Source organism: Girardinichthys multiradiatus, chromosome 18, assembly GCF_021462225.1.
Source record: "Girardinichthys multiradiatus isolate DD_20200921_A chromosome 18, DD_fGirMul_XY1, whole genome shotgun sequence".
NCBI lineage: Eukaryota > Metazoa > Chordata > Actinopteri > Cyprinodontiformes > Goodeidae > Girardinichthys > Girardinichthys multiradiatus.
This window is the reverse complement of record NC_061810.1, coordinates 36,752,891-36,779,516: the sequence shown is the minus strand read 5'-3', so window position 1 is coordinate 36,779,516 and position 26,626 is coordinate 36,752,891. Positions and strand designations below refer to the sequence as shown.

The 26,626-nt window shown below is 38.7% G+C and overlaps 3 protein-coding genes across 6 annotated transcripts in view; 2 read left to right on the top strand and 1 right to left on the bottom strand.

Moving 5' to 3' along the window:
• The first annotated feature begins 2,948 nt into the window (after positions 1-2,948).
• On the top strand, positions 2,949-18,036 carry tmprss5 (transmembrane serine protease 5). The gene is made up of 13 exons (XM_047392304.1): positions 2,949-3,052; positions 5,202-5,340; positions 5,629-5,709; positions 8,092-8,205; positions 8,586-8,721; positions 12,244-12,357; positions 12,465-12,508; positions 12,683-12,845; positions 12,985-13,169; positions 15,489-15,587; positions 15,710-15,852; positions 15,963-16,115; positions 17,878-18,036. Exons 1-13 carry the CDS (start codon positions 3,050-3,052, stop codon positions 17,884-17,886), a joined length of 1,383 nt encoding a protein of 460 aa, XP_047248260.1. The 5' UTR covers positions 2,949-3,049; the 3' UTR covers positions 17,887-18,036.
• Positions 18,037-18,128: 92 nt separating this feature from the next.
• pih1d2 (PIH1 domain containing 2) lies at positions 18,129-21,776 on the top strand. The gene is made up of 5 exons (XM_047391542.1): positions 18,129-18,508; positions 20,015-20,147; positions 20,219-20,458; positions 20,561-20,835; positions 20,980-21,776. The coding sequence occupies exons 1-5, from the start codon at positions 18,326-18,328 to the stop codon at positions 21,112-21,114; spliced, it is 966 nt and encodes a 321-aa protein (XP_047247498.1). The 5' UTR covers positions 18,129-18,325; the 3' UTR covers positions 21,115-21,776.
• Positions 21,510-26,626, bottom strand: part of dixdc1a (DIX domain containing 1a) — a 25,750-nt gene continuing 20,633 nt past the window's right edge. For 3 of the 4 annotated variants that reach the window (XM_047391540.1, XM_047391539.1, XM_047391541.1), the window contains exon 16: positions 21,510-22,039. In XM_047391540.1, coding sequence (XP_047247496.1) covers positions 21,956-22,039 — 84 coding nt within the window. In that variant the 3' untranslated portion in view covers positions 21,510-21,955. The remainder of the gene's footprint in view (positions 22,040-26,626) is intronic. The other variant, XR_007042365.1, reaches the window with a different exon arrangement.

Here is a 26,626-nt window from a genome sequence, read left to right as displayed (position 1 = left end):
TCAGAAAAGTGCATTTAAGTATTATTCATCCTGTCTGAAAAACAAGGAAAGGGACGACTATGATTGGTTTATACATGTTTCATATTTTCAGGTACTATGGGATTGTCTGGCTCTAAAATATTTAGGTTTCTCTCAAACGGCTTTATCAACAATCCGGATGTAGAAACTGATAGATTACATTTATCACAAAGTATTTAACTTCATGATACATCTAAGGCAAGACACCTCTTTACTGTTGTGTATTTTACTGCTGTGGCTTTAATTCTAGAGCCTCTGTGGTCACTCTGACCTTTGGCATTAATCTTCACTGAGAGGTCAAAACCACAAATACTGAAAAAGATGAAAATTCTCAAATGAGTGATTGGATTTGAAATTCATGGGAGAAGCTGCATTTTGACAAAAAGCTGTTCAGAATAAAATGGTCAAAAATGATGATGCTAAGAAAACAAATCATAAACAGAAATTATTTGCATATCATAATATTCCCCAATATCTATCTATCTATCTATCTATCTATCTATCTATCTATCTATCTATCTATCTATCTATCTATCTATCTATCTATCTATCTATCTATCTATCTATCTATCTATCTATCTATCTATCTATCTATCTATCTATCTATCTATCTATCTATCTATCTATCTATCTATCCATTAGAACCCCTTTTTTGGATGTTTTTTTCCTGAGCCTGTCCCAGTGGAAGGAGACCTCAGGGCAAGTTAAGAAAGATTAGTGGTCTTAAATCATGAATCTCCCGGGAAGAACAATGTGTGGGGTTTCCTTCCGGTTTACTTTTGTGATAGGAGGGAGGGAGATAATATTTCATGCAAGACGTGATGAAAATACACATTCAAGACATAGCTAAAAGTAATTTTAAGACTTTGTAAAACATAATCTGGCTGCATTTGAGCATTTAGAAGCTTGGATTCAAATTCATATTATTAAACCCTGTCTGTCAGGTTAAAAGAGGTGATTTTCTTGTTATTACTTTGGATAACGAATTATTTGAGCTGAAGTGTTAAGGTTTTATCAAGTATTTCGTTGGTATTATACAGTTTACAAAATTGGTTTGTCCATTTCACCTTTTTATTTTTTTAAACTTGCTGGAAGACAACTTTTTAAATATAAATAATTGTTTCTTCTCGTTTCTGGTTAAAGAGAGGTTGAAATAGATTTGCTAATAATTAAATTTTGTTTTAACATGCGCTGTGGCGGTTCGCAGCCGAGTGTGAAGCAGCTGGGATGAAGATCAGCTCCTCCAAATCCGAGGCCATGGTTCTCAATTTACTGGTCGGTCTACGTTCCTACCCTCACCTATGGCCATGAACTTTGGGTCATGACCGAAAGAACGAAATCCCGGATACAAGCGGCTGAAATGAGCTTCCTCCGTAGGGTGGCCGGGCACTCCCTTAGAGATAGGGTGAGGAGCTCCCGGATGGCCGAGCTGCTCCTCCACATCGAGAGGAGCCAGTTGAGGTGGCTGGGGCGTCTATACCGGATGCCTCCTGGACGCCTTCCTTGAGAGGTGTTCCAGGCACGTCCCACCAGGAGGAAGCCCAGGGGACGACCCAGGACACGATGGAGGGACTATGTCTCTCGGCTGGCCTGGGAACGCCTTGTGCTCCCCCCGGAAGAGCTGGAGGAGGTGTCTGGAGAGAGGGACGTCTGGGTGTCTCTGCTGAGTCTGCTGCCCCGGCGACCCGGTCCTGGATAAGCAGAAGACGACGAGTACGAGAACGAGTTTTAACAAGACCTTACATCATATATTTGTTGTGCGGCTAAAACCCAATTTGAAACACTTGGTTCAAGCTATTTTCACAGCTAATTTCCATCTATATTGAAGGGTTTAAAAAAATTAAAGCAAAGCTAAATAATGATTCCTTTAATTAATACATTACTCAAAACCCCAAGCAATTCAAAATAAAATTAATTCAATGAATGCAGCAGTGTAAATAATCATTGGCTCTGCATGTGAAATAAAAAATCACCAGAAGAGGGAGACATGAAATCGTTGTGAAAATGACCAGAGAATAGCTCAGAATAGATTTCCAAAGGTTTCAATATGAGACTTGTTAGATGAGCCAAACAGATCTGAGTTGTCTGTTTGAGTCACCTTTTACAGTTGGATGGGGAGGAATATTCTTCCTCGCAGTTTATTCCTTCACCTGGACACTAACACTGCACCATAAATGAGAGACATAAATATAGACTTTTTATTCAAATGTTCTTTTTGCTAAAAAGATCTAATTAGCTGCCCTATAAGCAGAAATTCAATTTGTCTTCAAGGAAATGAAGCAATGACAGGCTTTGATCTTCAATCTGATGAAGCTCAACAGATTCTTCAGCCTGTAATCAAATAGCACTCATCCCTCTTAGGCAACATGCTATTTATTTCCTTCTTTTCTTAGCTAATGGATCTTTGCAGCCACTCTAGTCACATTTTCTGAGGTAATTAAGACAAAGAGCATATTTAAAAATTGGAAAAACAACTCTAGTAAAAAGGAACCATTAAAAAGGAGAGGCCATCTGTCAGCAGCAGACAGAGCAGACTTCATTTTACTGACGAGTGCTGAGAGACGATAGCTTTGGGTTTCAAATGATGGAGTTTGACATGATATGAGACTTTTCAACAATTTGCAATAACGACCTTTTCCCAGAACCCACAAACTGTCAGGCAATAAGGCGTCTCAGGTGAGAATAGACTATCTTTTGGCTCAGGTAAAAAGTGTTACCCAGCAACCACCAGGAGTCCAACTAATAATGAGCTCAGAAGTATCTTTGGAGATCTTCTCCCCCACCTCCCTTAGAAAGAAAATACCTGGTTTAGCTAGCTTCTACTGGCCCCATGACCCCACGGATAAACAACAGCCTCATTCTTCTCACCGCTGCTGACCTCATTGTCTCTTTGTGACAGGAAAACCCAGAGTTGCATTCTGTTAAATGGCAAATCAACAGAGGCAGACGTCCATCCCTCCACCATCGCAGGCTTACAGATGAGCAAAAGCAACGCTGCAGCTTTTTCATCAGGACTGTACACAAGGAAAACATGGTAGGACACAAAGAAAACTACATGTTTCCTAAATTGTGGCTCCATCTGTGTAGTGCATTCCTAAGATCAAAACGTCTCTGATTTCTTTATATTTGCTCTGTTAGTGTACAGATGTTTTTCCTTATAAGCATCTTCCATTTACAATATAGATTTGTTTGTTTCCTTGTACTTAAATGTAGAGCTGTACTAAGGTGTGCACAACTTATGCTTATTCTGCTGGACAAAACTGCTTGTTTACCTACTAAAGAATTATAGTGCCAGTGAAAAATGTACATACTCTCATTATGGGCATGACGCTCATCAATTCTGGGCTCTTAATGATTTAGGTGAACCGTTTTTAAAACAGTGGAATGCCTGTATAATGAATAAGTTCAATGATATTTAAAAACAATGGGCTTAGATGGGTCAAAATTATGCATATACGCTAAAATATAGTACACTCCTAACATTTGGTTAAAGGTGCCTTAACAAGTTTCAGCTCAACCACATACTTAGTAGAAATCAACAAGCTTCTGGCATAATTCTGGTCTAACGTTTGACCTTCTCATTCCATTTGTACTAGTTTGTTTCCCAGTATGTTTTGGAAACAAACTGTTTTGACATTTTTGGAATAGTTGAAGTCAGCACTTTCTGAAACATTTAAAATCATCCTACATTGTCTACTCCAAAACCTGTTTTTATGTTTGTCTGGGATCATTGCCATGTTGCAACAGCTAATTATATTCAAAATCCAACTATTGATTTGAGAAAAAGTTGAAGGCTTTGGATATGGTCTTTCATCAATATTCAGTTCGATTGGTGAATTGCAACAGGTAACAAAAATGTCCCACAGCATGATGCTGCCATCACCCTGCTAAACAGTTTCTACCCTAGAGGAAGTATATCTTGTGTCAACCATCTGACTCGACCTTTTATGCTCCGATGGAAGAACATTGGCATAGATGTTCAAGAATAACAAAAACACCACCAATATTCAACATGTGCTATGAAGTGGAAACTGCTATAATACCAGTGTCACTCTCCACAGAGAGGCAAGTTTCACATTACTATGGGCTAAGTGGGTGATGAGCAAGAAGGAAGCACCTGCTCCAAAACAAATTCCTTCAAGCAGACTGAACTCCTTCCAAACAAAAGTGTTAGGGTCAGTGGTAAAACATATTGAGCTATTTGGCACCAATGACAAGAGGTCTTAGTGATAAAAGAACACTAAAGCTTTTAAGCATAGTGTTAGCAGCATCATGTTGTGGGCCTGTTTCACTGTCAGAGGAACTACTGCATTTCACCCAGTAAATGGAAAAATAAAGAACAAGGACTACCTCTGAGGTCTTCAACTTCAACTCTAGTCAACATTGTTGAAATAATAGGGTGTTCCAACAGGGTAATAAGTCCATTTGCTAAAGAACTTTTAACCAAATATTAGTATGTATGCATGCATGTATATGTGTGAGCCTGTATGCAATGTTGACCGTATGGAGATTAGAGATAATCCACATTAAATTCCAACTGGTGCATCCAGCTTTCGTTTTTAAAGTTTGAGGGAGTTGTATCATAAGTTCACTCATAAAAAAATAATGGTTCAAATGAATCATTAAAAGCCCTAAAAAAAGACATTAATGTATGCAAATGTCTAACGAGCACTGTACATGAGACCAGCTGTTGTTGTATGTATGTAGATGAAGTTTGCAGAGTAATTGCAGGTTATTGACAATACATGTCCCATGTATTGAGAGATGGGTTATAATTATTGCAATGAATTGCATATAGAAACAGCTGCTTCTTGGTGAGATTGCTCAGTAAACAAGCACCCAGGAGTAATAAAATATGTCTGTATATAAAAAAGGAATGCACCATTGAACACAATGTGCAACCAAGAAACAAAAACCGACAAACCACAGCCTCTGCTAGCTCATTATGTTTTAATCAGTAATAAGAGAAATGACACACATAGATGTTTACCACCCTGGCTGCATACATCTGGACTGGTGTAATGGTGGATACTATTCAACATTACAGAGCTCCTAATTAAATTCGACAGAACCTGACAGGTTGACTGTTGCTCAGGAGCAGATGGTCAGCACGGTTGCCAAAATTTTGTCAAACAGAAAAGAGCTCCAAATGAGACTTGATGTGCTCGCCGTAATTCTTACAGAGTCTTAATGGAGACGCATTATCAGTGATTGAAAATCCAGTGGCCGTCAGTCATCCCTTTAACTCAGAGTCAACAGCAGGGGTTGCAGCGACCAAAGGGGTGCAGGGTTGGTTAAAGGGCACTCGTTCTACAACTCATGGTAAGCACCATTCATGTGACCTATTACAACAAATTACTACAGCTGTTTGCATCAGTGTCTGTACACTAGTACTTCGAGTACAGAGGCAGTTCCTCATCAAAATGACATCACTTGGATTAGTGTTTCAATTCCTTTGTGTCATATATGAATAGTAAAAATCTTATTTTCTTCCTGTGTTGGTACTGTGTGTTCACTGTGCAATATATTTACCAGCTGACATTTGATCGTTCCTCTCAGCTCACATCAGACTTCAGAAGGCAATAATACCATTATTAACTGTTACTTTAGCTCACAGAATCGTGAGGCTGCTCGCAGCGGTGTGCGCGGTTGGACTCCTGGGAGGCTTACTTGTAGGTGTCTGGTTTCTAGGTGAGTCAATGTGTCTGAAAAATAATGACTAAATTAACTTAGATGGAGCTAGAAGGTGAAAATAAATGTGCTAAAAGTCTTGTTAGAACTGCTAAGGGGATACAGTGCCTTGCAAAAGTATTCATACAATCCCCTTAAACCTTTTGACATTTTGTCAAATTAAGGCCCTGTGGCTTTAATTTGGCTTTTAGGATTTCAATTGGGAATTTATATGATAGACTAACACAATGTATTGCATAGTGGTGCATTAAAGGATTTATGGTTTTCAACATTTTCACAATCAAAAAGTGAAACGAGTGTGGCATGCAACTGTATTCAGCCTTGCTACAGATTCTCAATTGGATTTAGATCTGGGCTTTGACTAGATCTTTCTAACAAGAATATGTTTTGATCTAAACAACTGGTTCTCAAACTTCTTTTAAACGAGCACCACCACATACACAAAGTTTTCCAAGTACCACTGTAATGACAGGCATGTTAAGACAGTCTTATGATGTATGAGAATAATTTTATATTATATATTATAATTATGTCACTTACCACTCATAGTACTGTGCGACGTCTGTTGATGTGAGTGTGTTGCTACATTGTCTAAATGCTTAAAATGCAGATTATTATCAGCCTTATAAATTTGCACAACCATTAGTCAAGATGGGCTTTGACTTCAGAGGTAAATGGAACGCATCATAAGTAACCATCAGTCTATTGTCATCCACCTAAATTTCCAGTAGTTTTTGATTTAAGCAAAGATTAACATTCTTGAACATTTCATGTTTTATTTGTGTGTACTAAATAGCTTCACATCCCACTTTGGTTTACAGTGGAACATTTGCTTCATGTTCACCTTACCAAAGTTTCTTCTGGGAACCACTGAACACGTTTCTCCAAGGTCATGGCGTCTCAGGGTAATATGCAGTATTAGCTTTCCTAAACACATTTATATGTAGGTCAAAAAAATTTAAAATTTGTACTCATCTGACCAGAAGAGTTTCTTCCACGTGTTTGCTGTGTCCTCTCAATGGCACTTTTCTTGCCACTGTTCCAAAAAGGAGGCAGTTTTGGAGCACAGACCTAAGAGTTGCACTGTGGACAGATGTTACCTCCTGAGCTGTGAATCTCTGCAGCTCCCCTAGAGTTCTTCAATTCTTTATTTAATGATATCCTTATCCAGCCTGCCAAAGCCGATGAACATTCATGTCATGGTGGGGTTGTAGTTGTGCCACACTCAACTTTCTCCCTAACTTGCCTGTTGTGTTCCTTGGACTTCATGATGCTGTTTGTTCATTAATGTGCTCTAGCAAACCTCTGAGTCCTTCACAAAACAATCACACACAGCTAGACTCTGTTTACTAATTATGTGACCTCTGAAGGCAGTTGATTGCACTAAATTTTATGTAGTGTTTAGCATTATATGTCTACTATAATGGAAACATATATTTCTTACTTTGTCTTACTTCCAACTTTTATCTGATGTCCAACTTAGTTTTCCCACGAGGATTAATAAAGCAACTCTGATTCTGATTAGAGGAAAGAAGGCTGTGTACAAACATGTAATTTCTTTTAAAAAGTTATTGGTTAAAATTGTTTAAAATGAAATACACTTTTTCTTTCCCTATTTCATTAAGTTTTACTGTCTATCACATAAAATCCCAATACAAATGATGTTATTCTAACAAAATGGAAGTTAAAGGTGTATGAATATAATTCCCAGGGTAATGCTAATTCACAAAAGCCTAATAAAGTGTGATAACTAACAACAACATATTTTAGTAGAGCAAGCTGAAATGTATTATTCATGACCAATTCTGGGTGCTGCACTTTGTTATTACTTATTTGCAGATTTATCTCAACACAGACAAACTTGCAAGAACCTAATGAGGACTGACACTGTTGTGTGGCCAAATAATTCATCTGGCACCAATATAAAGAGTGTAGTTACACTTAAGTCTCAAATGATTAATTATTCTCATTTTTATTTAAAAACCTTTAACGGGATGCAAAGTGTGAAATTGGCGGCAAATAAAAGCAGCACAGATATAACATTTGGTTTTAAAAATAAGGATTATTCATTTGTACCTTCACTATACTGCTTTTTATTTTAACCTTGATTTCTTCTTGCAGCTGTATTGGAGATAGCCTTATTTTTAGTTTAAATAGTATTATTCATAAATTGGAGTTTGATCTTCTAAGAATTGTGTTAATTAGGTTTTTGTTAGTCTTCCCAGATCCATCATTTTATTTCTAACACTACAATTTGATTGCTGCACCGATATTGCTTTGCTCTGAGTACCAGCTCAGATTGACTGGTAACGTTTAGAACAAGGTTTTGCTGTTCATTTTCTTGGTTGATGTTATGGCTCATTGAACTATTTTTGCATTCAGTCAAACTTCTGCTGAGGCCATCCTCTTCCCAAACTACAGTAGGGCTTGGGGATACAAAGGAGACATCTTTCTGCAATGTGACTGATGATGTCTCCATCTCCGACCCACGAAAAGGTCTGTGTTTATCTCATTTCTTAAGAGCTTGTTTGTCTCTGCTTCATGGATTAACAGTAAAACTAAGATTCTGCTGCTGTACGACATATTGTTATTTGATTCATTATGCAGCTTCAAGGGTCACTTCTGACATAATTTTTTACATCAACAGAAGCTAAATTTGTATACAACAGCTGCTTCTTGTTGTCCTCTGCCTCACATATGAGAGAATCTCATTGATTGATGTTGAAAAACAATTAATTAACTAGTTAATGACCTCTTTGTACCGACCATATTAAACACAGATACTTGTGCTTCTCCAAATCATCGCCCTACTCACTCATCCGTTATTGCTGACTGAGAGTTTGTCTCTGGGGGGATTTTGAATCAATCAGGTTCAGTGTTTTACAGAATCAGCTCAGAGAATTCCCTCTTGGAGATCCAGCTGGGGAAGCTGCACACCTGGCTGCCGGTATGCTTCGAGAGGTGGAACTCATCGTTAGGAACACTAGTCTGCAGGCAGCTGGGTTATCTGAGGTGTGGCAGGACAGACACCACATAAACCATTTCATTTAGACTGAAATCAGACAGCCAACTTCCTTGTTTATTTGTAACCTGCTTTGCAAAGGATTTTTTTTTTTTTTATGATGAGTTAAAACATCCTTCACCCTTATAAGCCTGAATTACAGAGCCATATATTCATGCCCATTTGTTTAAATTACCACAACAATCTTTAATCTACACTACCGGTCAAATGTTTTAGATAAACTTTCTCACTTGATGGGTCTCTTTATTTTCATGACTGTTTACATTGTAGATTCTCACAAAAGGCATCAAAAATGGGAATAAACACACATAGAATTATATAGTAAACAAAAGGTATGAAATAACTCTAAACATTTTTATATTTTATATTTTTCAAAATAGCCACTCTTTGCTTTGATTAATGCTTTGCTCTCTTGGCATTCTCTCCTTGAGCTTCATGAGGTGGTCACCTGAAATAGTTTTGCTAAGTCTTGAAAGAACTTCCCAGACGTTCATTGAGAGACAGCAAAAGGTTAATAAATCAGAGCAAAGGGTGGCTACTTTAAGGACTCTAAAATATAAAACATATTTAAAGTTCTTTTACAATTTTTGTTTGCTACATAATAATACATAATGTGTTCATTCACACATTTGATGCCTTCAGTGAGAATCTATGTACAATGTAAATAGTCTTAAACATAAAGAAAAACTTTAAATGAGAAAGTGTGTCTAAAGCTTCTGACATGTAGTGTATTTTATAGGGATTTTATGCAACAGAACAACACTAAGTAGTGCATAATTGTGAAGTAAAAGCATACATGGTTCAACATGATTTCCAAAAAACAACCCTGATAAGAATGGTGTAGATTTGTATTCAGCCCTCTTTCATCTGATACTCCTAAATAAATTTCAGTGCAACCAACCACCTTCAGAAGTCACCTAAGTAGTAAAGTCCACCTGGGTGTAATTTATTCTTGGTATAACTCCAGCTGGTCTGTGAAGGCATCAGAGGTTTGTTAGAAACCATTAGTGAACAAATAGCCTCATGACAAGGAACACAGCAGAGAGGCCAGCGAAAAGGTACCTAGAAGACATGGCCATACACCTGAACTGACAGACCGGGCAAGGAGATCAATAATTAGAATGCAGCCAAGAGGCCCATGCTAAATCTGAGGCCCATGCTAAATCTGGGCCCCATGCTAAATCTGGGCCCCATGCTAAATCTGGAGGTGCTGCAAAGATCCACAGCTCAGGTGGCCGCATATGTTAATAAAACAAATATTAGACATGCACTATACAAACAAGATCGTGGCACAAAGAGAGCTGTAGTTGAAAGAAAGCCATGAGAAGATTTGTTTAAGTTTGCCACAAGCCATTTAGAAGGCACAGCAAATGTAGAAGAAGGTGCTTTGGTCAGATGAGATCATGCATTTACTTTTGTGTCTACATGCAAAATGCCTTGTATGGTAAAAAACACTGCACATCACCCCGAATAGACAATCCCCACATTGAAAGATGTTAGTGGCAGTATCATGATGAAAGGGTTTTTTTCAGCAGAGACATGAAAACTGGTCAGTGTTGATGGCAAAATGGATGGAGCTAAATACACTGCTCAAAAAAATAAAGGGAACACTCAAATAACACATCCTAGATCTAAATGAATACAATATTCTCATTGAATACTTTGTTCTGTACAAAGTTGAATGTGCTGACAACAAAATCACACAAAAATTATCAATGGAAATCAAATTTATTAACCAATGGACGCCTGGATTTGGAGTCACACACAAAATTAAAGTGGAAAAACACACTACAGGCTGATCCAACTTTGATGTAATGTCCTTAAAACAAGTCAAAATGAGGCTCAGTATTGTGTGTGGCCTCCATGTGGCTGTATGACCTCCCTACAACGCCTGGGCATGCTCCTGATGAGACTGCGGATGGTCTCCTGAGGGATCTCCTCCCAGACCTGGACTAAAGCATCCACCAACTCCTGGACAGTCTGTGGAGCAACGTGACGTTGGTGGATGGAGCGAGACATGATGTTCCAGATGTGCTCAATCAGATTCAGGTCTGAGGAATGGGCGGGCCAGTCCATAGCTTCAATGTCTTCATCTTGCAGGAACTGCTGACACACTCCAGCCACATGAGGTCTAACATTGTCCTGCATTAGGAGAAACCCAGGGCCAACCGCACCAGTATATGGTCTCACAAGGGGTCTCACACCATTACTGACCCACTGCCAAACCAGTCATGCTGAAGGATATTGCAGGCAGCAGATCGCTCTCCACGGTGTCTCCAGACTCTGTCACGTCTGTTACATGTGCTCAGTGTGAACCTGCTTTCATCTGTGAAGAGCTCAGGGCGCCAGAGGTGAATTTGCCAATCCTGGTGTTCTCTGGCAAATGCCAAGCATCCTGCACGGTGTTGGGCTGTGAGCACAACCCCCATTTGTGGACGTCGGGCCCTCATACCATCCTCATGGAGTCGGTTTCTAACCATTTGTGCAGACACATGCACATTTGTGGCCTGCTGGAGATCATTTTGCAGGGCTGTGGCAGTGCTCCTCCTGTTCCTCCTTGCACAAAGGCGGAGGTAGCTGTCCTGCTGCTGGGTTGTTGCCCTCCTACGGCCTCCTCCACGTCTCCTGATGTACTGGCCTGTCTTCTGGTAGCGCCTCCAGGCTCTGGACACTACGCTGACAGACACAGCAAACCTTCTTGCCACAACTCGCATTGATGTGCCACCCTGGATACCTGAGCCACTTGTGTGGGTTGTAGAGTCCATCTCATGCTACCACGAGTGTGAAAGCAACACCAACATTCAAAAATGACCAAAACATCAGCCAGAAAACATAGGTACTGAGAAGTGGTCTGTGGTCCCCACCTGCAGAACCACTCCTTTATTGAGTGTCTTGCTAATCGTCAAAGATTTCCCCCTGTTGTCTATTCCATTTGAACAACAACATGTGAAATTGATTGTCCATCAGTGTTGCTTCCTAAGTGGACAGTTTGATTTCACAGACGTTTGATTTACTTGGAGTTATATTGTGTTGTTTAAGTGTTCCCTTTATTTTTTTGAGCAGTGTATATTGCTATTAGAACCGGTTGAACTTGAAAATTGATTTTCACAGATAAACTCCATTTAATCTGACTGAGCTTGAACTATTTTGCAAAGCAGAATGGGCAAAAAATTCAGTCTATAGTTGTGCAAAGCTGTTAGAGACATTCTCTGGAGCTGTAATTGAAGCAAAAGGTGCTTTTACAAAGAATTCATTCATGGAGGTTGTATGTACAAGAATGACACACATTTTTGATTTTTAATTGTAAAAAAAAACCCCAAACAAAAATAAACAATGACCTTCCACACATTTATCCACTACTGTGTGTTGCTCTATTTATAAAATCCAAATAAAATACATTGAGGTTTTTTAACATGACAAAATATAAAATAATTCAAGAGGTATGAATACTGTTGCAAGGCACTTTATGTTAATTTGTTTCTCCCACTTATTTGAATATCCTTTCCTACCAGACTGACCAGGCATAAAGGAGTGAATCTTACAGATATCGGGCCAAACTACACTGATGGTTTCATACAAATTACCTCGGAGCAAAAGAGCAGTCTAGAAAACATGTGGCACTTCAGGTAAGGTGATTTATCTGGCAACATCAGATTTATAATGACGCACGAACAGTTTTCACTGCTAATGCATCGATTATGCCTCATTAGTTACTCAATTAATTTTCATTTAGGGAGAGCTGTATCACGGGGAAAGTTATTGCTTTGCAGTGTTTTGGTAAGTAAATTAGGTTTAACTTTTGATTCAACTGTTAGCCGGACATTAAAACCTTGCAGTTATTTTCTAATTCCGGTTAAATGTCCAATATGAGAAAAGAAAGTTACTACATCTGCTGCAGTACTGTCTGATCAAACAGTTCAGCCCTTCTCTGATAAATGAATCTCTGTGCAGAGTGTGGGACCCGAGCAAAGCTGCCCAGGATAATAGGAGGGGTTGAGGCCACGCTGGGCAGGTGGCCCTGGCAAGTCAGCCTCTACTACAGCAACCGCCACACCTGCGGAGGGTCCATCATCACCAGTCAATGGATAGTAACAGCAGCCCACTGTGTGCACAAGTAAGATTGCTGACTTTAACAAAGCATTATAGGTCAGAGGTCAGAGAAGCTCTGAAGGGCAACAATCAGTGATTAACAGCTGTGCAGCGCTGGCCAACATTCCTTCTTATAACCGACTGTTTTCCCTGTGAAATGTCAGCTACAGGCTACCTCAGGTGTCCAGCTGGGTGGTCTATGCTGGCATTGTAACCCGTAGCTCAGCTAAAATTGCACAGCATGCAGGTTATGTGGTAGAGAAGATTATCTACAACAAGAACTACAACCACAGGAGCCACGACAGTGACATAGCGCTGATGAAGCTGCGAAGGCCCCTCAATTTCTCAGGTATGTCTGCGGCCAAGGTTTGTCTACCAACACTGGTATAAATGTATGTGCATTATCAAAAAAACAAAAAGGAGAAATTACTCACAAGAGGGTGTCACAAGCCTCATTTACTATGCCGTAAATTCACTGGTTAAAGCTATGCAAACAGACTTATTATTTGATCTTTAAAGCTCTAGCATGACCTCACACTGAAATAAGGATTATACCAAGATAAATTTTTTTGAAATACTTCATAAAACTCTTTTCATTTTTGCTTGATCTCTGAAAGTGGCAGAATAAATCCTTCTGTTGTTTCAAATCCAGCTGTACTGTCTGAGCAGTTTCACAGTGTTTTCGTTTTTTTCTCTTACTGCTTTGACGTATGAGTCTTTCTGCAAGCTCTCCGAAACTTTTCAAAGATTTTGATCAAGGATATTTTTTCTTCGACATCAGATAGTAAAAGAAATACCCTCACTTCAAAGGATTGTAAGGGAGTAAAAAAAAGATATCTAGAGCTCATAGACAGTTGCAGGAAAGAGTGGAATCTCGAGGTCACAAAGCCTCCATAACAACTACAGGTACTTCTCAAAAAATGTGAATATTGTGAAAAAGTTCAATATTGGAAACACGGTGTCACACCTTAGTCAGCTAATTAACTAACAACAACGTTTCTTGAGCATCTAACTGGTCTCTCAGTCTGGGTCAGCTACACAATCATGGGGAAGACTGCTAAGTTGACAGATGTTTACAAAGCAGGGTAAACCACAAAGGTCATTGCTAAAAAAGTTGGTTGTTTAAAGAGGGCTGCTACCAAGTATATTCATAGAAAGTTGAGCGGTGGTAGGAAAGGTGCACCAGCAACAAGAATAACTGCACCCTGAGAGGATTGTCGAGCAAAATTCATCCAAGCATTTGGAGGAGGTTCACAAGGAGTGGACTGAAGCCGGAGTCAGCACATCAAGAGCCAAACTATACACAGACTAATCTTAAATCAAAGTCTATCTTGAACCAAAGACAATGTCAGAAACATCTTACCTGGGCTAAGGAGAAATACAACTGGACTGTTGCTCAGTGGCCCAAAGTCCACTTTTCAAATACAAGTTAAGTCTAAATTTTAATTTGGAAATCAACATCCCAGGGTCTGGAGGAAGAGTGGAGAGTCGCAGAATACACACTGCTTGAAGTCCAGAGTGAAGTTTCCACAGTCAGTGATAATTTAGGGTGCCATGTCATTTGCTGGTGTTGGTCCACTGTATTTTCAAGTTTGCAGTCAGCGCAGCTATCTACCTGTAAATTTTAGAGCAGAACCTGACTTGAACCCTATAGAGAATCTATGGAGTATTGTCAAGAAGAAGATGAGAGACACCAGACCTAACAATGCAGACAACCTGAAGGCCGCTATCAAAGCAGCTTAGCAGAACTACAGGCTGATTGCCTCCATGGGTTTGTTTTTTGTGTGTAAGCCAGATCATCAAAATTAAAAGAAATACAGGCTTGAAATATGTTACTACATGTGTAATATAAATCTTTCAGTTTCACTTTCTGAAATGAGTGACAAAAAAGGTTGACCTCTTTTATGATTCTAAGTTTGCCTTTTTAGTTCTATCATTACAAATATGAACCTGTGAAGTTTGCCAAACTACCAGCATTCCTACTGGAACAGTGTGCTTTGAACAGATCTGATTTGAACAGTTTGGAGTAAAACGATCAATGATCATGTGGAGCATCTATGATGCAGCAGGCCTGTTTTTTTTTTTCCAAACGTACTTGGATCACAAGCTTTTTGAAATACCAGGACATTTTAAATGAAAATCTAATGTATTCAACCACAGATTTTCAAATAGGTTACCATTTGTTCTTTATAACCTATTTGTCATATGTTTTGCAACATAATGCAAAACATGTGGCAAAATCAAAACAGAAAAGGTTCACCAGACACACAATCAGCATTTTCCATTGCCATAACAGTCCTCACAACTAAGTCATATAGAAAGCCTGCGGGGTGAGTTGAAAAGAGATCACAAAAGAAGATCCAGGACTCTGGATGATCAAGAGACATTGTTTCAAGATCAATGGCCAAACATCCTTCTCTTTGTGTGCTCCAACTTTGCAAAATAGGAGAACATTGACTGAGGTCCCCCCGGCTCCTAAGTTCCTATACTGAACAAAATGTTTTAGTTTGAGATTATTCTAGTGCAATTTTAAAAACCATTCATTTCAAGTGTTTTACACAACTTTACCAGGGGTACCGAAAATGTGTAACCAACAGCGTCTCTAAAACCACATTATTCAGAGTCTTTAATGTTAAAAAGTAAAATAATTTCTCCCCTTTTCAACTAGATACAATTAGACCCATCTGCTTGCCTCCATATGACTATGATCTTCCAGGTGGTACACAGTGCTGGATTTCTGGATGGGGATACACACAACCTGATGGTGGTGAGTTGCTGCTACACACAGACCTACATTTTACTCCTGCAACCTGTCTAGTTTAAACATGGTGACAGAGTATAAACACATGTATTAACAGGGCAATCTTAAATGCATGTTTCTTCTCTCAGTTCACTCACCTGACACCCTAAAAGAAGCCCCAGTTCCTATAATAAGCACAAAGAAATGCAACAGTTCCTGCATGTATAACGGAGAAATCACTCCACGGATGCTCTGTGCCGGATACACAGAAGGAAAAGTGGACGCATGCCAGGTTCGACGCATGTACTGAAATGTAGTTTTTTTTAGAAAGCTATTAAAGATTTATACCCTTTTACCTTTATTTATGGTTGTAGTGAAGAGTTTATGTGTGTACCTCATCAGGGGGACAGCGGGGGTCCTCTTGTTTGCCAGGAAGAACATTTATGGAGGCTCACAGGAGTCGTGAGCTGGGGGACAGGCTGTGCTGAGCCGAATCATCCTGGGGTTTACACCAAACTGGCTGAATTCTTGGACTGGATCTATGACATGATTGAGGTAGACATTTTTAACAATGATATATGGGAAGCTACAGTGCCTTGGAAGTATTCATACCCCTTGGAAATTTCCCATCTTTAGTGTATTCAATTGGAATTTATTGTATGTGAAAGAGCAACCCAAAGTAGCACACAAATGGGTTTAAGGGGTTAAAAATGACTTTACAAATCAAAATATCAAAATTCTACACCTCTTAAGAACATCCAATACAATCAACTTCCTTCGACATATCATTTAATTTCAGTATTTGACAACTGTGGTCTAAGTTGTGTTGGTCTGTCACATAAAATCCCAATAAAATATAACAAAAATATAAAGTTTGTAGTTGTAACTTTAAAATGTGAAAAGGTTCCAGAGGTATTAATAATTTAGTGATGTGATGTCAAATATTTAGTGATTGTTTGCAGACCACTTAATAACGCTTTCTTGACAAATCACATCTGAAAGATGTGGCATGCATTTGTATTCAGCGACCCTTAGAGAATCAGTTATACAACCATGTTTTGCTGCTTGTGCAACTGCAGGACTTTATGGATACGTCTCTACCAGTTTGCACATTTAGAAAGTAAAGTTTTAGTCAATTTAGGTTAAGGTTTGACCTGGGCCATTCGAACATGTAAAAATGCATTGATCTAAGCCATTCCATTGTAGCTCCGGCTGTAAGTTTAGGGTTGATGTCCTGCTGGAACGTGAACCAGTGTCAAAGCTTTTTTGGGCCTCTTACAGGTTTAATTCTAGGGTTGTCATGTGTTTAGCCCAATCCTGCAACTGTAACTAGTTACACTGTATCTACTAAGGAAAAGCATTTTCACAGCATGACGCTGCCACCACCATGTCTCACAGTGGAAATGGTGGGTTCAAGGTGATATTCAGAGTTAGTTTTCTGCCACACCCTGAGTTGCCTGTAGGCCAAAGAGTTTAATTTAGGCCTATCTAGCTGGAGCACTTCCACATCTTCCACATCTTTGCGTGTCCCCTACGTGGTGTATAGCAAACTGCAAATGAGACTTATTTAGTTCTACTTTCAACAACTGCCTCCATAAAGGCCAGATTTTTTATTTATTGAAACAATCATGACTTAAAGCTGTCCTGTTAACAGATTCTCTCACCTGTGGATCTTATTGCTCTCCCTGCCTAGCTTTTTGATTTGAGTGGACAACCATATCTTGGGAAATTTATAGCTGTTCTACTCTCTTTCCATTTTTGGATGATGGATTGAAGAGTGCTCCATGAACTGTTCAAACCTTGGGATGTAATTTATTTTGCCAACCCTGCTGTAAACATCTCCACAGCTTTATTCCTGACCCCCCTGGAGTATTCACTGGCCTTCATGATACTGTTTGTTAACTACTGTTCCCAAACAAACCTCTGAGCCCTGCTGTAGGACAGCTGTATTTATACAGGATTTCATTTTGAGGTATCAGAGGAAAATCGACTGAATACATATGCACTCCACGTTGCTCAGACTTTTATTTTTATCATTCATCATCTTCCTTGCACTTTACAATTATGCCCTACTTTGTGTTAATAAAACATAATATCCCAAAAAAATACAGAGACGTTTGTAACTGTAATCTGTAATCTGAAACGTACAGGTTAGGAATGGCTTTTAAAAGCACTGTAAGCATTGCAATGGTTCACAACACTCAATGTCTAATTACAGTCATCATACTCTACCATTATCATTAATTTTGGCTTACTTAAAAATTAAACATAATTGTAGTTTACACTGACTGCTAATGATCACTCTCTGTCTTTGCAGAACTACTGAGAACAAGAGAAGAGGATGCTGCAGATAATCATTTAGGATATTTTAAACTATAACTGTGTGTTATTTATGCTTTAAATGTCAGTTAACTGATCTACACATAACGAGAGTGGGAATATAAAAATACATGTTACATTTTTTATGTATTGAGTATAAATTATACCCCTTTAAAAGCAATGTCGTGTGTTTATTGCACTGCAGAAACATGTCAACACCTTTCAACCGCCTGGCGGCGACTGTGTGTCGCTTCTATCCAGTTTCTATAGCAACCAACAACACAACCAAAATTAGCTTTAATCTTGAAGTTAATAAGACATTAGACATACTTTAAGCTAAAACAACCAGTTGTTCTAGTTTCAAATAACAAACTTTAGAACAAAACAGCTAGAAACTAGCAAGCAGTCGGTTAGAAGCTCTCGGAAGACATTCATCTGCGTATGCGATGTCCACCACCGGCGGAAGGGAAGATGTTTTACGGCAGGTCAGCCAGTTTTGGTCCATGTTGGACGATCTCTCTGAAAACGACCCTGCAACATACCGCAAGTTCATAGAGGAACAAATGAAGAGAGGAGCTGAATTCAATGCACCGCCTGAGCTCCACTCGTGTCTGCGAACGCATATCCTGGTGAGTTTCATGGGGTACCAGGTGTGCTTCATTAGGATGGCTCCATGTACAACTGTAACTCAGTCACTTTACAGCTTTCTATTATATAGCTTTTAGACTTTCTTTTTTTGTTTTCTTTTATGGTTTATAAAGCTTATACTTTTACTTATAATGGCAATATAAAAAAATACCACTAATATTTAGAAAGTACAAAACAATATTGTAAACAGCACAAATAAAATATAAAAAATGCAAATAATAAAGAATAGTAATAATAAAAAATAGACTAGTTTAATTATTTATAAAAATGTTGAACAATGATAAGAAAAATAACGCAAATTGTTTTTAAAGATAAAAAATAATCATTAATAATAACTAATGGGTAGTTCGGTGCTTGCCTGTGGGTTTGAAAACTCTTCATTTAAATATTAATAGGATCAAATTACAGTTTCAATAAACAGTTAAATTAATTTCCTTGTGCATTTCTGTAGGAATATGGAAACAATATACACTCTATATCATGTCCATTTATCATGTTGGTTGCTTATCATGTCCTCACAGATGTTGATTAATTGAACTCTTTAAGGAGGGAGTTTAAATACTTTAATCTCAAGCATGTCATTTTCTGTTGTAAATGTGTGATCTGTGTTTGGGATCCTGAATTGTGTCCAAGTAGTGACCTTAAAATGAAAGAAATTTGGGCATGATGTTCATGAACAGCCCAGGAACCACCAGTGCCCATCAGATCACAAACTAGAAGGTGCTGGAACAAAAGTATCACCATCCACATTTTAGTGAATCAGCCTATTGAGAGGGTGCCAACCAAGAAAGATGCACTAAATTCAACATATTTTAGCTGAACTGAAGTGTGCAGCTGCCCACTTGGACAAGCCAGATGTCTTATGGGGACAAGTTTTATTGTTGGAAGAGACAAAATGTTCAGATATATGGTCTCAGTTAAAAATTATGTTTTGAGGAGTTTATGATGAGGCTTTTAAATCTATGCGGGCCACACCAACTGTGAAGCAAAGTGGTGGCATCATCATGCTGATGGAAAGTGGTTCTGGTGAATGGTATAAAGTTGATGGAATATTAAAAAAAGGAAATTCTACATCTTACCCTCAAATTAGCCACTAGATAGTTGAATCTTGGAAGCAATTACAGGTTTCAACAGGACAACAATCCCAAAACCAATCAAAACTGGTTCTGGAATGGATAGAGCAGGCTAACATTAAGGTTCTAGAATGAGTCGGATATGTGGGGTCGATGTGCAACTCAATAAAGAACATTTATCCAAAAATAAATGGGTTATATATTTGAACCTTTGACCCTGTATGGGTTAGAAAAAATCCACTGTAAATTCAAACTTGGGCACCAAATTCACGTTTTTTTGTAGTAGGTTGTATAATCATTCCACTTTGGAAACAGAATGGTTCGAATGCATCTTTAAAAGCAGTAGATTTCTATGATTTCTATTCCATTTCATGTTCTAACAGTACATTGACAGCTCATCTGTGTCCTTCCCAGGAACCAAAGCCAGGTTTGCTTTACATTAACATTTGCAGCTGGAAACGTGTGCCTGCACCTCAGGATCTGAGCAGTTCTCTACCCTTGTGTGGAGGAAAACTAGAAACATGCAGCACAGAGGACCAATGTGGTGGTAAGCTGCACAACTGTCATTTGTGTTGCATGATATGAACAAGATACTCAAAAGGTATTTTGACCCTGTAGGGTGGTGTGCTGTCCTGGATGTGGCACTAAATCCTGCAGTGCTACAGAAGAGGAAGGAAGATAAAGCAGACATTAATAATATCTATATGCTGGCCCTGAGCTTTGCCCAGCAACAGCATGGGATGTCATTATCTCAAGAGTACAGCATCGTCAGCTGTAGCCCAAAAGGTAACCCAGATGACTTACAATGTCGGCTAGGCTTTCAGAAGCTGCTCAGCACCCCCAAACAACCAGAAACAGGTAAATAACCCTCTTGTTTTGATAAGCTTTTGCAAACCTCTCTCTCAGGCCTTTTACTCCCTTCCTGTAAGGGTGTATTATCCCAGTTTTTCTCATTTACAGCCAGTCAGACTCCCACTTCCCTCCTACGACAGATCTCCTGTCAACTGTCAGAAACACAAGATGAAAACAGCACAGTGCAAATTATTTGCAGACCTGCGGAGCACAAAGAGAAGAATTTGATCCAGGTCATTTCCAGCACTTTCCAGGGGCCTCAGGTGCCAGAGTATCTGCTCGAGGTGAAGAGTGATTCAGCAGGAGTTCCTTGCAGCATGGAGCTGACAGTGGAGCTGCCAAAGGTTCGTTCCATGTCAGAGTGCCAACTGAGAGTCTCCAAGGTTAGTGGTTACGCACTCCCCTGCACACTTATAATGAACTGCTTTCACTCCACTGTGCTTCACTGTATGGCTGGATATCGTATAAAATACATAATTGGCCTATGGTGAGTCTTACAGGTTCCTGAATATATTTTTGCTCTGCAGGAGGATGTTCTTCTGGAAGTGGATGATGTTTACTATTTGCTCCTTGAGTTTCCAAAAACCGCAAATGAGGACGCAGCCTCAGCCATCTTCAACAAGAAGAAACGGAGACTTACACTGACAGTAGATGTTCTGTGACCAATTCATTTTAGTGGAAATGGGGTGGTTTTGCAGGGTCACACATGCAAGGAGTGAACTCTCATTAAAACACCTTAAAAAACTTATAAAACATAGTTAGAATCAAGACCAAAAACTGTGTGGGAAGATATGCTCTGCCTCAAACTAAAATCAAACAGTTTTTTCAATTTTTCAGAATGTTTTTGAGACAAATGTGTAAAATTGTACCAGTGTGGTACATAGGCAGATGTGCAACAACAAATTTAATTCCTAATGCCCCTATCCGCCACCCCCCCACCCTACCAAAAAATAAGTGTATTAACATTAATAACAATCTGTTTGCTATGTTCAGGAACATGTGGGAGTGCAAGTGAAGGTATTTAATGACTACATGGGAAATAATTGTCGGTAAAACGTTCAATGCAATAATTTATGTTTATTAAAACATCAAAATTGATGCAGAACACCAGACTTTTTGGCAATGTGGAACTTTGTGAAAAATGCATTCAATGCGCACATTAAAACCTTTATGAAAAAATCAAACATTTTTTTTTTTAAGTTTAAAGCTTTGAGTATCACATTACTGACTATTAATATTCTAGTTGGACATGTTCATTTTCAAGCTGGAAACAATGTGTAATATGCAATTCTATTAAATAAAGCAGTACCCAAATGTCAAGTCATTTCTTGGTATGAAACATTCACTTTTAGAACATTGCTGCATGAGAAAGGTGTTATCTCCCTTGATCCCAGGTATGTTTAACAACTTTTTCCATAAAGCATTGACAAATATTTTGAGTAAAATTCTTGATCCAGTAGGGGCGAATGAGGTTTGTAGTGGTGATCTCTGGTATTCGGAGCTCTACCTCCGCTCTCCGTGCTCCTCCTCCATCCACGCCACAATCTTCCCCTCCCAGCCGGGGACCACTGCTCCATCCTGAAACACCTGAACAGACAAAAAACAGATGTGAGAGAATCACATCTTAAATGTACAGCACAAAGCACTGTAGGGATAGTGTGTTCAAGGTGATCATCAGTTTAGTTTTCCACTACATGTAGCACCATGCATGTAGGCCTGAAATAGTTTCATTTTAGTCACTTTTTTACATGTTCTGAAATTACATTAACATATTTGAAAGTATTTTATTGATCCAGGGGTGTCCAACTCCAGCTGGGACACAGCTGGACAACCCTGTAGACCAACACAAGGTCGTGCATAACGGAGAACTGAAGAGAAATGTATTACATGCATTTGTATTCAGCCCTACTGAATCAACACATTGTTTAATTTAGTTCTGGCCTTTGGACCATTCTAATACATGAATATACTTTGAACTAAACCTGTGAAACTATAGACCGTGAAACTAGCATAGTCTATAGTCTTTAGCAGCCTCTAATATGTTTTCTTCTACGGTTGCTCTCTGTTTAGCTCTACACATCCTTCCGTGAACTCTGACTAGCTTTCTAGTCCCAGCTGAAAAACATACATCCTAAATGAGGATGCCACTGTTGGGACCCCAGCCATGGGTTACAACATGAAGGCCAGCAAGAACCTTTCTGGAACTTTCAAAATAAATCACATTAACCTACTCCCAGCACAGCCAGGAACAGGGAATAACAGCTTACTTCCTGTGACGTCACTGTATGAATAAAAACCCCACTTTTGCAACGAACAGACCTCTTCCACCCAGGTCCCCAGCGGAACTGGACTGAGGGACACAGCGTGCTAATGTCTCTTTGCTGGCAAACAGATATAACTCTTCAAACTGGATCAAAGTTTCTTGGAGAGTGCGTCAAGATGGCGGCGTCAAGGTGCAGCAGCTCGGCAGGTGCTACTGCTTCTTCCTTCCAAAAAACTTCTAGGAAGCCGCTTGATAATTCTGCTCTACCTGGACATGGGAATATAAAGCCTTTCTTTCCAAAAAACACCAAAGTTCAACATCTACTTTGTACATTGAATGTATTGTTCGTATTTGCAATCATCAGCACGCAAATGTTTGGTAGCTGGCTGAGCGCGTGGGAACGCTCGGCTCCGTTTCCTACGGATGAATACGCTACACCAATGTCACATGCCATCCCGTTGGATACTTGGAGTCAGTACGTTCTGTTTAATCATGTTTTGGATCAAGGAAAAGCGATTGTCCTGTGCACACAGCATCAGTGTGGACAGACGACGCCGCTGACACGTAATACATCAAAAAGGGGAAGTGTAATTTGTTTCTGCATTTTTCTCTTACTTTGTGAAGACGTACAAGTAAACCCTGGACCCGTAGCTCCACTGAAACAACATCAGGTAGGCATCGCTGTGCCACCTTCATCACCTGATGCCTTTTCACCAGGAATACAAGGTAAGACAAACAGTTTGGCCAAATCACAAACAAATTCATCCTTCCTGCGATCTGCAACTGCTCTACAGACTGTAGTGACTCTAAAACAAAAAGAGACTAAATAATTTCAAACGGTAAATCACGCCCGCATCCTGTGGCATCCTAACACCAAACCGTAGGGGATCTTCGGAGGACACATAAGCCTACGGAGCGTCATATTTAAGACTGAACAAATTGAGAATTTACTAACGGATTCAAATCTGGAATATCTTTGCCTCACAGAAACATGGCTACGTTCCACAACTCCGTTATCTGTGTTTACTGTTCCTGGATATAAAATATATAGACGTGATAGAAGGAGAGGGAGGGGTTTTGATATATGTGAAAGAGAATATCCAAAGTAATGAAATTGATATAAAAAACGATGTATTAGAATGTGTAGGAGCTAAAATTAAATTTCTTGTGAAATGTCATTTGTTGTAATTGCCATCTATCGCCCCCCCCAAACGCCACAAATACATTTTATTCAGAGTTATTTAAAATGCTTAAAATGTTTGAAGGAAAAGAGGTCTTACTTATGGGCGATTTTAACGTAGATTGGCTTGACAAAATGCGCAAGAAAAATCTCGACGACATTATGAAATCCCTACAAATGAGACAAATAATAAATAAACTAACAAGAATAACAAAAACTTCTCAAACACTTATAGACCTTGTCTTTACAAACAAACCAAAAAGAATAGGGAAAACATATAATTTAGTAACAGGAATATCCGACCATAATTTCACACTAATTGCAAGAAAGTTAAATAAAAACAGATGACAAAGAGCAAATTAACTGGAATAAAATAATAGAAAGTCAATCATGTGAACAAGCCTGCAATGATCTAATATCAGTTTTAAGAAATATTTTATTAAAGTATAAAAAGACAAAAAAAAAATAAACCTTAAAAAACAGAGTTTACCATGGTTTAATGCGGAACTCTGGGAATTAATGAAGAAAAGAGATGCCTCACTAAAAAAGTTTATCAAAACCAGATTAACAACTGATTATTCGATATATCGAAGTTTGAGAAATAAGGTCATAACATTGCTTAGAAAAACAAAGGCAAACTTTTTCCTCAACTTAATTAAAGATGCAAAAGGAAATAGTAAATTGTTATGAAAAAATATTGATGAATTACTTAGAAAAGAGAAAAACACCAGCTATGACATACAGCTCAAAATAAATGACAATATTCAAAATGATACTGAAATTTTAGCAATATATTTTAATGAATATTTGATTAATTCTGTTGAGAGGCTAGCCCAGTTGTTCCCAACACATTGCTCTTCCCACTCATTATTCTGTGATACATCAACCTTTAGTCTGACACCTGTTAACGACGCAAAGGTGGAAAAGATTATTGGGCAACTTAATAATATCAAAGCTAAAGACCTGCATAGGTTGGATAGTGTGTTTCTAAAAACCCATGCAGAAAGTCTGATCCCAGTCCTGACAAAAATAATAAATTGGTCCATTAAAGATGGTATATTTCCTGATGCATTAAAAATTGGCGTTGTTATACCTGTATATAAGTCCGGAGACAAACGAGAGGTTAATAACTATCGGCCCATTACCATCCTCTCCAAAATCTAAGAAGATGTTGAGGCAAAGCAACTAATCCAACATCTTGAAACCAATGCTTATTTAAGTCCTTTGCAATTTGATTTTAGGAAAAAATATTCAACAGAGACCGCTTGTTCCTCCTTCCTTGAAGAAATTAAATCAGACCTAGACCAAGGAGGAGTAGTGGGAGCTGTCTTCCTAGACTTACAAAAGGCTTTCAATACTGTTTCTCACAATATTTTATTAAGCAAACTATCAAACTATGGACTGTCCAACCAGACAATGAACTGGATAACATCATACCGGAGTGGCAGAAAACAATGTGTTCGAGTTAATCACACACTGTCCACCCTTAAAAATTGCACCATGGGAGTCCCACAGGGCTCTGTATTAGGGCCACTGTTTTTTAGTTTATACATCAACGATCTCCTCTTGGTATGTGACATCAACACCGTCATATATGCGGACGACACTGTTCTGTTCACTCATGGAAAAAATATAAGTGAAGTGGCTGAAAGATTAACAGGGGAATTGAAAAAAGTTTCGGCCTGGCTAAAAAGTTGTTGTCTCACCTTAAATGTAGAAAAGACTGTTGCAAAGTATTTTACAAATAGACATAAATCTTTAGATTATACAGACATTTATATAAATGGGGAAAAAAAATAATAAATGTTAACAGCTTCACTTATTTAGGTGTTACTCTGGATCAAACCTTGACTTTTAAAAATCATGTAAAAAAATTGTGCAACTCTTTAACATAGTGCCGGAATGGGAGGTAATTCAGTCTAAAAGGAATATTAGGAACAGAGGGGAGATAGGGAGGAAATCAAGAATATTATAAATAAAACAGTGTTCTTATTTTTATGAAATACAAAACTAAAACATAGAATATAGTGGGTGGAGTTATACAATGATGCATAGTAGGTGGCAGTATGCACCTCTGAATTTGTTGCGAACCGCCAGCAGAAGAAGAGAAGAAGAAGAAGTAGCAGCAGCACTAGCGCCAAAAGAACGGACCAAGAAACTACGGTACAAAGCCAGGTAATGTTAAAAAGTTTATATATGTCTTAATGTCGTTAATATATGCTCTTGGTCCGTCATCTTGGCGCTAGTGCTGCTGCTTCTTCTCTTCTGCTGGCGGTTCGCAACAAATTCAGAGGTGCATACTGCCACCTACTGTACATTATTGTATAACTCCACCCACTATATTCTATGTTTTAGTTTTGTATTTCATAAAAATAAGAACAATGCTTTATTTATAATACTCTTGATTTCCCCCTATCTCCCCTCTGTTCCTAATATTCCTTTTAGACTGAATTACCTCCCATTCCGGCACTACGTTTACTGGCGGTGAGGAGTGTGACAGCGCATGCGCAACGCGAATCGACTCTCTGTGCTCCACTAACCAGCCTGAGATCACGTGACACCAAGTCGCTGATGTAAATTCGTATTCTCATTGAAAATAAATCGCATTCACAAACTGTTATAGCATATTGTATTCATAAAGAATAAACCACAACTGTAAACTTGAACTTTGTGTTTGTAATTTCTTGAAGCTGTAACATTTTATTTTGTGTTCTTACAGAGAAAATATACA

Bases quoted from the DNA above. Each gene is read 5' to 3' on its own strand.
- pih1d2 (XM_047391542.1), top strand. From the start codon at position 18,326: ATGTCCACCACCGGCGGAAGGGAAGATGTTTTACGGCAGGTCAGCCAG. The intron at 20,459-20,560 runs GTAAATAACCCT...TCTCATTTACAG, and splicing joins CCCCAAACAACCAGAAACAG to CCAGTCAGACTCCCACTTCC. The intron at 20,836-20,979 runs GTTAGTGGTTAC...TTTGCTCTGCAG, and splicing joins GCCAACTGAGAGTCTCCAAG to GAGGATGTTCTTCTGGAAGT.
- tmprss5 (XM_047392304.1), top strand. The intron at 8,722-12,243 runs GTGTGGCAGGAC...CTTTCCTACCAG, and splicing joins AGGCAGCTGGGTTATCTGAG to ACTGACCAGGCATAAAGGAG. The intron at 15,853-15,962 runs GTTCGACGCATG...GTACCTCATCAG, and splicing joins GAAAAGTGGACGCATGCCAG to GGGGACAGCGGGGGTCCTCT.